At 37.5% G+C, this 12735-nt stretch overlaps 1 protein-coding gene across 3 annotated transcripts in view; it reads left to right on the top strand.

Annotated features, from left to right (window-relative positions):
• The first annotated feature begins 2844 nt into the window (after window positions 1-2844).
• Window positions 2845-12735, top strand: part of DNAAF11 (dynein axonemal assembly factor 11) — a 35089-nt gene continuing 25198 nt past the window's right edge. For 2 of the 3 annotated variants that reach the window (XM_053945634.1, XM_053945640.1), the window contains exons 1-5: window positions 2845-3028; window positions 6535-6702; window positions 8719-8796; window positions 10600-10772; window positions 11747-11946. In XM_053945634.1, the coding sequence (XP_053801609.1) occupies window positions 2845-3028; window positions 6535-6702; window positions 8719-8796; window positions 10600-10772; window positions 11747-11946 (803 nt within the window). Of the gene's footprint in view, window positions 3036-6534; window positions 6703-8718; window positions 8797-10599; window positions 10773-11746; window positions 11947-12735 lie in introns of all 3 variants that reach the window. The other variant, XM_053945649.1, reaches the window with a different exon arrangement.

The following is a 12735-nucleotide window of genomic DNA, read 5'->3' as shown; positions in this document are numbered from 1 at the left end:
CATGTGGAAGATGATAATATTGATGCCATTCCTTAATTTTTAATGTTCCTGGTCTGTGAGCAAGTCTGGTTTGTAGTTATCCTGAAAGCATTACTCACAGAAGCCAAACCATACAAAGATTACTGTCTTTTATTGGGATAAACTACGCGGTACAGAATACAGGTTATGACCACTACGTTTTGCAGAACTTAGTCCAGTTCTGCAAAATCTGCTTTTTGATGTACATTTTTATGAATTGGCTGCATGATTTTGTAAACCTCTTTGCACATTTCTGTATACACTGAGCAAAACTGATACTTCATTTATATTCTTTTTTTATGGTTTCTCATGCTGCTTTTTTTCCCCCTATCTCTGGCATTTCTGTATCAGTAAAGTTGTTCCTGTTCTCATTTCTTGTATTTGAGAATGTTTTTCAGTAATGAAGATTGTTATTATTAGAAATTGCATATATTTCAGTGAATTTCTTATTTGTGAGTTCATGTCCTGCCCTGCAAATTGTGTGCTCTTTGGGGGAGGGTTTTTTGGTACTTTAGTGCAAACATAAAGCCTTGTTTTATACTGGTGACTACGTTACCTAGCACCATAGAAAAATAAAATAAAAAAATATTATTAAAAAAAACCCCAGTAATTCAATAGGAAATAAATAAAAATACATAGGTTTAAATTCTGAGCGGGTGTCAATCAGCTGATTTACAGCAGCCAAGACTCTAAGCTGCAGGATTTCAACAGCTTTGTCCAAGGAGATCAATTTTCTGGGGTCGGAGCACCTTACATGATTGTATATATGGACAAAGTCAAGACATATTCAAAATACTTCTGTATTAATAATGCTATAATTGCTATAAATGCTAACACTATAATAATAATGCTATAAAGCTTATTTTTGTCATTACACAGAAATACAAATTGTGTCGTTTTACACATGTAACAAATAAAGTTGTAATGTATTAAACTGAATGGTAAACTGAATTTCTGCAGGATAGGCATGCCAGAGGTGACTTTTTTTTCCTTCTCATATCCAGTGTCCTGTTTATAATGTGGTTATTTACATTATCTCTGGCATGTACATTGCTTCATGCTAGGATTTCAGGCTTATGCTGCTGAAAACTCTCGGTACATAATTTGAGGAAAAAAAAAAACAACTGTGTGAAAATAAAGACCACAGCAAATAACATACTTCAGCACCTAACTTTGCCCTGTGTGTGCCAGACCACCGGGTGAGGACCAGTGTGTTGCAAACACATGTTCCAAAGTGCTGTCTTCCTGAATAATTTAGCCCTGAGTCACGAAAAACCTGTTCTTCACAACAGAAAAACAAAAATACTCTGAGAGCTTTTCAGTCACTGGTGCATAGAGAATTCTTCTTTTGTACTCATCACAAGTGAGAAGTTACCTGCTTGAAGAAGTAGTTCTGCAGCTGAACTAGATTTATCAAACAGGACCTATATAAGTACTGATTTAAAAAAACCCGTGGCTTAACTCAGGACATAGAGGTACAAGGGTTTGGAGTGAACTTGAGCTGGGGAGAAGGGAGAAATAAAAGGAGAGTGGATTTAGATTTGTCATTCCGTCTCTCTATCCTACTCTGTTTAATTGACAAAAAGTTAAATTAATTTCCCCAAATTGAATCAGTTTTGCCCATGATGGTAATTGTTGTTTGATGTCCCTGACCTTATTTCAATCCCTGAGATTCTTATCATATTTTCTCCCCATCTTCTGTTGAGGCTGGGAAGTGAGAAAAAAAAAAAAATAAGAGCTGGTGGGCACCTGGCATTCTGCCAAGTCAACCTACTCATCTTAGTATTTGGTAATTTAATTAATTGCAGATTTTATATTCCTTTCTTCAGAATTATCATCTAGGATACCTGAAAAAAAGGAAGAACACTTTCCCCCTTTGATTTTAGCTTAATCAAATCACATATGCATTTCAATGTTATACAATGTAAACACAGGCTTTAAAATACTGTACATAGCAAAAACAAGGTAAAAGAAAAAATAATATTACTAGTGAATGATTATTATTTGAAGAGGCTGCAATTTGATATCAATGTGTAGGTAGGAGGATTAGTGGCCCTTTTTTAATGTGTGTGACTCTGTGCAGGGGCCCTGGGCCACATCCAACCATCTGTGCAAACCTCGCTGTCCTCCGAGTGGAGTTGTTACTTACCCAGTCAGATACTATGGAGTCAAAGTGCATTAAGTACTTCTGCTCCTTGGTGTCTCATCATCTCCACGAACCTCAGGAGCCTTAACTCAATGGCACCTTCATACTCCTCTAATCTGCAATATAGATAGAAAGCTGCAGAGAGGCTATGGGGAGTTGCATTTACATCAGAGGTAAATGGCTAAATAAATGAATTTGATCATTATAAACATTCCTACTGCCTTATTTAAATTTATAGGTGAATTTCCTGTTAGTAAAAGGTGACCTCTCAATTTGATTAGACCTTTAGGTTAATGAAGACAGGTAGGAAATACAGAATGACTTTCCTGATGTTACCACTTTGATCTGATGCCGGTTGTGATCCAGAATTGGAACAGGCTGCTCAGGGAAGTGGCGGAGTCACCATCCCTAGAAAAATCTGGAAGAGGTGTAGACCTGGCGCTGGAGGACATGGTTTAGTGGTGACTTGGCAGTGTCAGATTAAAGGGTGGACTTGGTGATCTTACAGGTCGTTTCCAACCTAAACTGTTCTACGATTCTAAAATTGTAAAAGACTGTGACAGGCTGCTTTCGCAAACAGCGGAAAACAAGCTTTCAGCCCAAAATGTGTGAGGCAGACTAGCTGACGGATATGCAAGCGGGGGACAGAAGTGTCACGCAAAGGACGAGACGTGAGATTTATGCCTGAGGAAAAGACACCGATCTCCGCCTGCCGAGGGCAGGCAGGGCCGGGAGCCGCCGGGGCGCTGCAGCTCCGCTCGGGGTTACAGCAAGGCCCCGCCGCCCTCAGCGCCGCCGCCCGGGGCCGTTGCTGTGGCAGCGCGGCGCGTCCGGGAATGGCGGCGGCGCCCGAGGGCGGCCATGGTGCGCAGTGAGTGTCGGAGAGCGCCGCTTCCCTCCCGTCCCCGGCCCCTGCCCTCCTCTGCAGGACGGGCCCCGCGCCCTGCGCGCCTCCTTCCTGTCCGCAGAAGGGCAACAAAGCTGGGGAGGGGGCTGGAGCACGAGTCTGATGGGGAGCGGCTGAGGGAGCTGGGGGTGTTCAGCCTGGGGGCTCAGGGGGGACCTTACGGCTCTCTAGAACTCCCTGAAAGGAGGCTGTGGGCAGAGGGCGGTCGCCCTCTTCTCCCGTGTAACAGGTGACACGACAAGAGATGGCCTCAAGTTGTGCCAGGGGACGTTTAGCTTAGATGTTGGGAAAAATTTGTTCATGGAAGGGATTGTCAAGCACTATAACAGACTGAGCAGGGAACTGGTGGAGTCAATACTCCTGGAGTTATTTAAAACTCACATAGATGTGACATTTAGGGACATGGTTTCGTGGTGGATTGGCAGTGCTGGGTTGTGCTAGATGATCTTAAAGGTGTTTTCCAATCGAAACAATTCTCTGGTTCATGTTCTCTCTTGCCACAGTTGTCTCCCTTCCCCACCATCCCCACACTCCCCTGGCAGCCCCTGCCCTTCTGCCTCCCTTGGATGATTGTCAGATTTTCCTCCTCCCTGGCAATAACCCCCATTTTATCTCACCACATAAAGCACATTAAAGCATATTAAAGTTCCTTGCCTCCCAAAGCAGCCCCTGAGAGGGCCAGCAGTGGGGACTGGGGTGGCCCAGGTGGGGACCCCTCCTTGTGTGGGGCAGCCCCTGCAAGGGGAGATGCTGGATAGGATGGCTTATGTCAGAGCTCAGGTTTGTCAGATGTGGAAAAACCCCAAATGGGGTAAAATACTCTATACTGGTACTTATGAATTGATTGTCTTTTACAGGTACAGCAGTATGACCCAAAAGACTGAGTGCTCACACCTTTTAGTCATGAAAAAGGAGTTCCCTTCCTCTGTGGTTTTTCTTGCAATCTGTTTTGATTGTGTATTATCACTGGACTGCCAGTCCCGTGCTGGGCTGACACAGTGCTTTGGACAGGAGCTCCTTCTCCCTGCAGGAAGCTGGCAGATGCCCTCTTGGAGCAGGCACTGCCTGAAGGAGAATGACTTTATCTCCTGAGCAGTGCAGCATGAATTTGAGTCTTAAAGTAATGCTGGTATACTTCATTTTCCTGAAATACAGCACCATCTTCTGATATACCTGCAGCTCTCCATCTGCTTATTCTCTCAATTTCTTTAATGTTATCCTTCATTTATGTTTCATTTTTTGAGTAAAACATGTAATTTTTGGAAGCCCAGGCAACTTCAAGATCTGTTCTCTCCATTTGATTGATGCCATCCCTCATTTCCTCCTGTGTTCATGGGAACCTGGGAGTAGCTGTGATCTCTCAGGTTGCTGCTCCAGTCTCCTGGTACTGCACACAACACCAGAAAATCTGGTTAATGAATGTTTTAGTGAGTTCAGTGTGTTTGTCAATGTCCTGGAACTGCTGTTATTTAAAATTTTATTTAATATTTGTTTTCTCTTGCAAGCTTGTTTCCCTCCTTCCTCTTAAATGAACTAGATCTTACACAAAATGTCAAATATTCAGGCAGTTCCCTACAACAGGATCTCAAATTGGTTTCTGAAGCTTCACTGTAGCTTCTGTTGTGAAAGACTGTCTCTGCTTTGCAAAAAATCTATTAATGAAAGTGGACATTTTTGCAGAATGAGTGCAAAAAATAATTTTCAGCAGCAAATGGAAATTGGGCTGTAATTAAGCTTTCAGGAATAGTTTCTATGACTTCTTTTTGTATAAAGGATATAGAGCATAATGTTGCCACCAGTGTGTATGTGTCCAAAATGGGGAGTATTGTTCTCCTGCTCAAAATTACCTGGTGATAGTGGCACTGAAAACTCTGCAGACAAACACAGTAGTAAGCAGACTTTTTTTTTTTTTTCTTTCAATTTCCAGCAGATTTGCCAAGTAACTTACTAGAAATCTCAATGTTTTTTCACATTTACTGTGAAGACTGAAGTATTTAGCCACAGTTATTGACTTCTTTTTTTTTCTCTTTTCTCTGTTACTTTAATCAAGTTCAAGTGGAAGGGAAGATGATTATTCAGATGCAATAAACTTGTTCAGTGTGGTTAAAAGAGACAAAGATACCTTTCCCAATATGATTTATGTGCAGACAGGTTCCCCTCTTCAACCAATTTGTATCTCCACATTTAATTCTGTAAATTAATTCTATCAGGTGAAACTCTTTTGAGCAGAAGGGAGATTTAAGCCTGGACATCTATAAATAATATAAATATAAACACAACTAGTTTCACCCCTTTCCTAAAGACTGCAGATAGAGGAGCTGTATGGACACATGAGAGTTTGGGCTGTATTGGTACACAGTTTGCTGGTCCATGTGAATGTGTGCAGCCATTCCAGGACCACTAATAAAACTGGATGATTTCACAAAACCTCCCTGAAACAAAGAAGTAAAGAGTACTTTTAATTAATGCATGGTAGGAAGTTTGTTTTCACAGATTTTTATGTATTTTTTCTTTTTACTTACTGTTCTTCAGAGCCTTTTTGTAAGGCTTTTTTTGTCTTTTTTTAAGCATTAAAAACCATGAAAATACCTATGCTAACTTGATAAAACCCTGTGTTTTTCCTCAGTACTTCACTATAGTCCAATGCTTGTCAAGGAGAGGAAAATGCTGGCACTTTGTGCTGGAAACAAAGTTCTAGCATCTAGCTCAGGAGTGAGCACTGTTTCTTGTAGAATTTCTTTACCTTCATTATATAGAGCCTTTTCACTGTTTGAAAGACTGCGTGGCATTAAATATTACAACATGATAACTGAACCCAGGTCTCTGATGTTTTTCAGCCCCTGAAACTCCTTTGCTGGCTCTGATGAGCTGGTAGTGCCTAAGAAATACCAGGTATACATTTCATTCTAACACAAACATTTATAAGCATGAGTTAGTTATGACATAAATAATATCTGCCCACTTTCAGCATTTATCCTGCTTATTTCCATGCACACTGTGCTGCTGGAAAAATATGATGACACGCTGTAGTTTGCTTCCCCCCCACCCCCCTGCTGCTGTCTGGGATGTGAACATCTGGCATCTGGAAATAAAACAGCATAAAACACTCTGCCACTTGTCTACATGAATCAATCTGCAACCCAAGCTATGCTGAAAATAGTGGCTGCTGGATTAATTTCTGCAAGGGTTGTATCACATTCTTATGGAAGACTCAGCAGTTTTCATATGGATCTTTCCAAATGTTACAGGTGACATGATTGTGTTTCACAAAAGATGTTTACTGTGGCAGCTACTTGGTACTTGATATCTTGATATCTTTTCTGGCAGATTTTATTTTTGTTGTCATTTCTACTGGGCTATTTGGTATGGTGGAACAAAGTATTTTAATGATTTTATAATTTGCTCATATGTCAGATGGCAGAAAATGATTAAAGGGAAATATGACATGTAATGTTTCTTTCAGTCACTGAAGATCTTGTTAGAAGACGTGCAGAACATAACAATGGTGAAATTTTTTCACTGGAAGAAATCTCCTTACATCAGCAGGAAATAGAAAAGCTAGAGCATCTTGACAAATGGTGTCGAGATTTAAAAATTCTCTATCTTCAGAATAACCTAATTCCGAAAATTGGTAAGTCTTTTGTCAGTATGATTCTTTTAAAATGTATTCACATGCATAATTTTGAAATAAAAATCTATTATACTTAAAGGATTGTCCTCCTAACAAGAGGAACTTTCCTGCTTTCTTTATTAGATTTCTAAGAAGCTCAGGAATTTGCAAGGGAAATTTTAGATTAAAAAGATACTACTGAGATAGAAGTCACTAGTATATGAGTGTGAAACACCTTTCACGGATTTAAATTTCAAAAATCAGGATATTGTCTAAATATCCCATCTTGTGGCAGAGAGTCAAAGAGTTTACCATAACCATGGACTCTGATATCACAGGATTAGCTCTTTCAGGCTTTTTTAAAAATTTCATTTTCATGCAAATCCTATTTTTTTGTTAACATTGAAATAATTGTTATTCAGATAAAATACTTGCTTGTGTGCATGAACCAAACTTTCTGCAACAAAGCCTTAATGGTCTTCCTGCACCACAGGACAAGATAAAATTTCATATGGTCTGGTTTTGTTGCATATTGGAAGATGTGACATCAAGCCTTGGCCTGGAAAAGCTTAGATTCTACACGTATTGTCTAGATGAACAACGGAAAGTTGGAAGTGTTCAGAAATTATATTAGTATATCTCTTTGAAGTTCCTTAAGAGGAAGACAAAAATGCTAAGGTTTTAGGAGGAAGTTCTGTGCTCAGAACTTGTAGGCAAATCCTTAAAGTTTTCTCAAGGGGCTCATCAGGAAACTCTAAAGTGAGAGATTGAGATTCAGCATTTCCTAAAGTGGAGGAATCTTCTCCCAGAGAGAACAAGTTTTGAGAGAGAACAACTGCTTTGTGCTTCTTTGCCCCATCAAAAGAAGGACAAAAATAAGTTGTGTTTTTTTTTTCTGTTAATGAGTCCTTAATAAGGCACAAGATTTCATCTTGTGGTTTTTCTGTCAAAACTCAGGCTTCCTTCAGGTTAGCACAGGATACTATATTCAGATTGTTGCTTTTTTAACACAAAAGTTTTTCAGCAATATCATTTTTGAGGCTAGCAATTTTTATATTACCATAATCTAACTGTAGGAGTTGAAAAAGTATGCAACTTGCTGATTCATATATTCTTGTATAATATGACAGCTTTCCGAGGTAATACCTTAACTAAAAATGAAAAAAAAAAAACAAAACCCCAAACCAAAAAACAACCAAAACAAGCACCACCAACCCCTCCCCACACTATAGTGGTGACCAAGATGATTGTCAACAGGGGCTATGTTACACAGTATTGAAGATGAGAAGTTTTTCTTTCCATTGGATACCAACATCTCCTTGCAGAGGACCCAGCAGTTCCAAGCAGGCTTCTGAATATCAGAGGGAAATGGTTTATATTGGCTCTGTTGGGCTGTGTCTTTTCTCTTCTAAAATCAAATGTTGATGCAGCTCTCGAGATCAACCCTGCCTCATGAGCAGGCAGGGGCTTGTCAGGCATCCCCTGTGTGCATGAGTGGTACCACTGGCTTCAACACAGCTCTCACATCATACAGAAATACAGAAATACTCATTTCATTACAGAAATATTGCAACAAAAACAAACATCCAAACTAAGCTGCACAAGTTCTTGCTGAGAAATTGATGTCATAATTTGTTTGTGAATTATGTAGAAAATACCTCTCCAAGTTCTTAGTAAACTGTGGTAGGATTCATGTCACTGAATTTGTAGATAACTCACATTTCCCAAGATGGAATGTCTCACTATGCTTTTTCAGCCATTCCTCTTGAATTAGCTATGTGTTTTATGGATTTGCGATAAAAATGTCTTTATAACTTTCCTTATTTCTTTTTGCTTTTTTATTTAGTGTTTTCAGAAAACTTTTTTTGTTTTGTCTTTTTATTAACATTAAAATATTAATGTCCAGTAATATGGTACATATTCTGATTTGTCTTTTCCTATTTTTCTGCTTCATTGTTGCTTTAAAGTAAGCAAGTGAAACCATATTATCCTTTCTAGTGCTGAAAACTGAAATAATCCATCTATGTTTTGTTACAGAAAATGTGGGCAAACTAAAGAAGCTGGAATATTTAAATGTAGCATTGAACAACATTGAAAGAATTGAAAATCTGGAAGGTCAGATTTTGAAAAAAGCCATTTTGCCTCTTCATACTAGAACACTTAAGTTGTGACTCGGTGTAAAAGAGGGTGGAAGCCATTAAGTGTGCCCACCTGTGGGGGTATTTTGTGGATATGTAGAGGATCCTTGGGTGCAGGGTTTCAGTAAGTTTTTCTTTGTAACGAGCACTTCCTACTGCTGAATTTTTCTTATTGAACTTTCCTAAATGTCTCTGGGTCACGTTTCATCTTCAGGAATCAATTGTCACACACAAGGAAGTTCTGTGCTCAGCACAGGTTGCATTGAGAGCCTGAGTTTTTTAAAAAGAGGTTTTCAGAGGATTTTTTTCTCTTTCATGGCTTGAAATCCTGTCTGTTTTATCTGTGTTTAATCCTTTATCCTGTCACTTTTGCACATTTCATGTGCAAAATATGGCATTTTCCAAGATTAAAATCTAAGATTTGGAGCGACCCATAAACACATGACGTATTACTTTAATAATTTATGACTTGATTGTTTTCTGTTTCTCAGTTCTGACTAGACCAGTTGCTGAATCTTTAATGTATTGACCTTGACAAAGGAACAGTTAAAAAAAAAAAAACTAACAAACTGATTGGTTGGTTGATTATTTGTATGTGTGTGTGTGTTTTGGTTTTGTTTTGTTTTTCTTTTGTTGGTTTAGTTGGGTGGTTGGTTGGTTTACTTTGTGGTTTTTAGTCTGCAAGCTGATTCAAGAGGATGGGTTAAATAAGAAACAAGCAAATAGTCTAAACACAAATTTTAAAATGGTGAAGTAGGTAGTGTCGTACATATTTAGGAGTTTGTTGAGAAAGTTGTGTTTGTTTTCATGCCACTAAATTTTAAATTCAACTATCAGGCTGTATTATTTATTACTGTGATTTGTCATTTACTTAGGAGTTACAACCTTTGGGATTGGCCCTTGTATAAATTTGGGTTATTTAAATCCTCTAATAAATTGTTCTATGTTATTTACTTTCTTACAGCTCAACTGTGCATAAAACTTAGCAAATAGACCAGGAAAGGAAAGTGATTACAGTGATGTAAATCAAAGTTGAGCTTGCTCTCAGCTAAACTTTTTACTCTTGGAGTCAAGTTTATGATTCATGGACATATTAGGATAAAAGGAAAGACTAATAAATTAAAAAATCAGATTTTCCAGAGCATTTTGTTACCTAATTTAGAGTTTCTGTTTGTAATGAATTGTTTTAGTACAAACACTTTCTCACCAGTATTTGCAATTTAACTGGTGATAAAGTATTTACAATGACAGCTGAGTCCACAACTGGAAAACCTAAGTTGCAGTGAGGTTTTGGGAGATATTTTCTTTGTAGTTGAATAATATTACCAGAGATTAACCATACTCAGAACTGAAACTCATAATTGATCCTACTGTCCTTAAGCAATTGGATTGGATTTTAGCCATATGATTGAGACTTAGCTGAGAAGGGGTATCAAGGCAATCAGACTGTTAAAATGAAATCCAGCTTATCTGAAAATTAAATATTTAATAGCTCATCTATAAATGTCCACAAAGTTTTGATACTGATAAAACCAACAATGTTATGGTGTTTTGTACTTTATTGACTTTTTTTTTATTCCTGTAAATATTGTAAGCTCATAAACTTTAGCTGTGAGTCACTCTTTCACTCAGAGTCTTGGAAAAGATGTGTTCTGATAGAATGAAACCAGTTTACAGAACACAAATGGAGTTTTATATCTAAGTGTGTACATGTGTGTGTATGTATATCATGTGTACAGTTATGTTATGGACAAATTGAATTAAGTTTTCTTTCAAACAGGCTGTGAAGAATTGAAAAAACTTGACCTAACAGCCAATTTCATTGGTGAACTCTCCAGTATTGAATCCCTAAAATGCAATATTCATCTGAAGGAATTGTTTCTAATGGGTAACCCATGTACTGAATTTGAAGGTTATAGACAATTTGTAGTGGCAACTCTTCAGCAATTAAAAGTAAGATTTTAAAACTTAAATTTAAATCCAGATGAAATATGAGTACTGTTGACAGAATATATTTATCCTAAACAAAATAAACACCTGTACTTGGAAAGCTAATCGACTTTTTCTTAATGTTCACAGGAAATTAAACTCTATTCCAAAGAATTAATGACTAATATGATAATAATTGGTTCTATTCTGATGGAACCACTCATTAACTTTTCTGTCATCTTTATTGGAGATTCTTAAACAAAAGTTTTTCAATTTTTTTTTTCAAATAAATGTATTGTACAGTTCTGGCACTTTTTGTCTTCATGGTTGTTATATACAATGTATTTTTAAATTATTAGCACGATTGCAGAAAGTTAGTGGGTTGTTTGTACCATTCCAACAATATGTACTAATCCTACAGTGTGAGACAGTAAAAAAATACAAGTTGGTGTAAAATTGCACGACACTGCATTGGCTGGAAATTGATACTTTGAGATTGTGGTTTTGTGCAATGACTGAACTGATGTAACCATTTCCTGTCAATGAAACAGTCTCAGGCCTGAAGTATATCCTCACAATTTTCCTCAGAGAAGCACAGGCACTGCTTAACTTATTGAAAGTTATTAACTTACACAGTTGGCAATAAACTTAGACATCAAAAGAAATAATTTTGGCTGAATCAAAGTCAGACAAAGACCAGAGATGGCTGAAGGGACTCTCTCTACTGTATAGTCTAATAAGACTAATTAAAATGCCTGGAAAATGCTAAAAGCAGATCTTAGACACATAAAACCACTTTCAGATCTGAATAGCAAGTTATTGTTAATTCTTTGTAATAAAGTATAACTTACATAGTGCTATTGGTATGTGAAAGATGCATGTCTAATTATAGACAGAACTTAATTATCAAAATTAAACTATAATCAAATAGATTTATTGATTTGAATATGTTTATAATTTCTCACATATTTATATTGATTTTTTTCCCCTTTGAGAAGTATTTGGATAGTAAAGAAATAGAACGTTCAGAGAGGATTAAAGCCCTTCAAAACTATCCAGAAGTGAAATGGAAAATCAGGGAACAGGAACAAGCTTACCTTCTCAAAAGGGCCAGAGAAAAGGAAGAGGCTCAAAGAAGAATACAAGAAAGAAAGGATGAGAAACAGAAACAGATGGACTCTGAGCTTGGATTTGACAGGTAAACAGTAAACAACAACAGTTTGTTTGTAAACATTATTCTTTATTCACAAGTTTGGCTTTTTCCATAGAAGAGTTTATATAATTCCATTTAGATATTTTTGTTCATCTTTATGGTTGATTCAAGCAGAGTTATTTCTCCTCATGCATGTTATCTCTAATGAAAACTATAATTAGTTACAAACATAATTTATTATTGACCTGCATACACAGTTCAATAGAGTTTTTTCTCCCAAAACTCCAAGCTAAGTTGTCTGGGTGCCAAAATAGTGTAATTAATAGTTTCTTTCAGGAGAACAGCTGGAAATTCTTACTTAAGGTAAAGCAGGGGTTCCATAGGAAGCAGCTGTTCATCTATAAATGCTTTTGCCTTAGCATTATTTTTGGCATCTGAAGACTGATATGGAATATTGCAGGCCATTGGTGTTGATTTTCCTACTTCTTCCACTTCATGTCACTGACATTACCTAGACAGCAGCAGAATTTTTGTCTGGGGTCATCTTCTATTGCACTTGCCGCCCATCTTATTTTTAATCCTATCGAAACTATTTCATGAAGCTGCCTGCAGAACTTTTTCCTCAATCATCACACTTGTATCATAAATTTAGTTTTCTCTCTCTATTGATAGAGATTTACAGAAGCTTAGAGCTAGGGAGAAAAAATTATTCAGGTGTTAAGATTGCATTTGAGGAGATACTCATTGCTACCTTATAAATTTCTAATCTGTTGCTGCCTAATATTGGGAATTCTTAAACAGCACATGGACTGAAGGTTTTTTTCTCACCTGAAA

This window comes from Vidua chalybeata, chromosome 1, assembly GCF_026979565.1.
Source record: "Vidua chalybeata isolate OUT-0048 chromosome 1, bVidCha1 merged haplotype, whole genome shotgun sequence".
Taxonomy (NCBI): domain Eukaryota; kingdom Metazoa; phylum Chordata; class Aves; order Passeriformes; family Viduidae; genus Vidua; species Vidua chalybeata.
The sequence above is the reverse complement of the archived record's forward strand: the minus strand, read 5'-3'. Positions and strand labels throughout refer to the sequence as shown.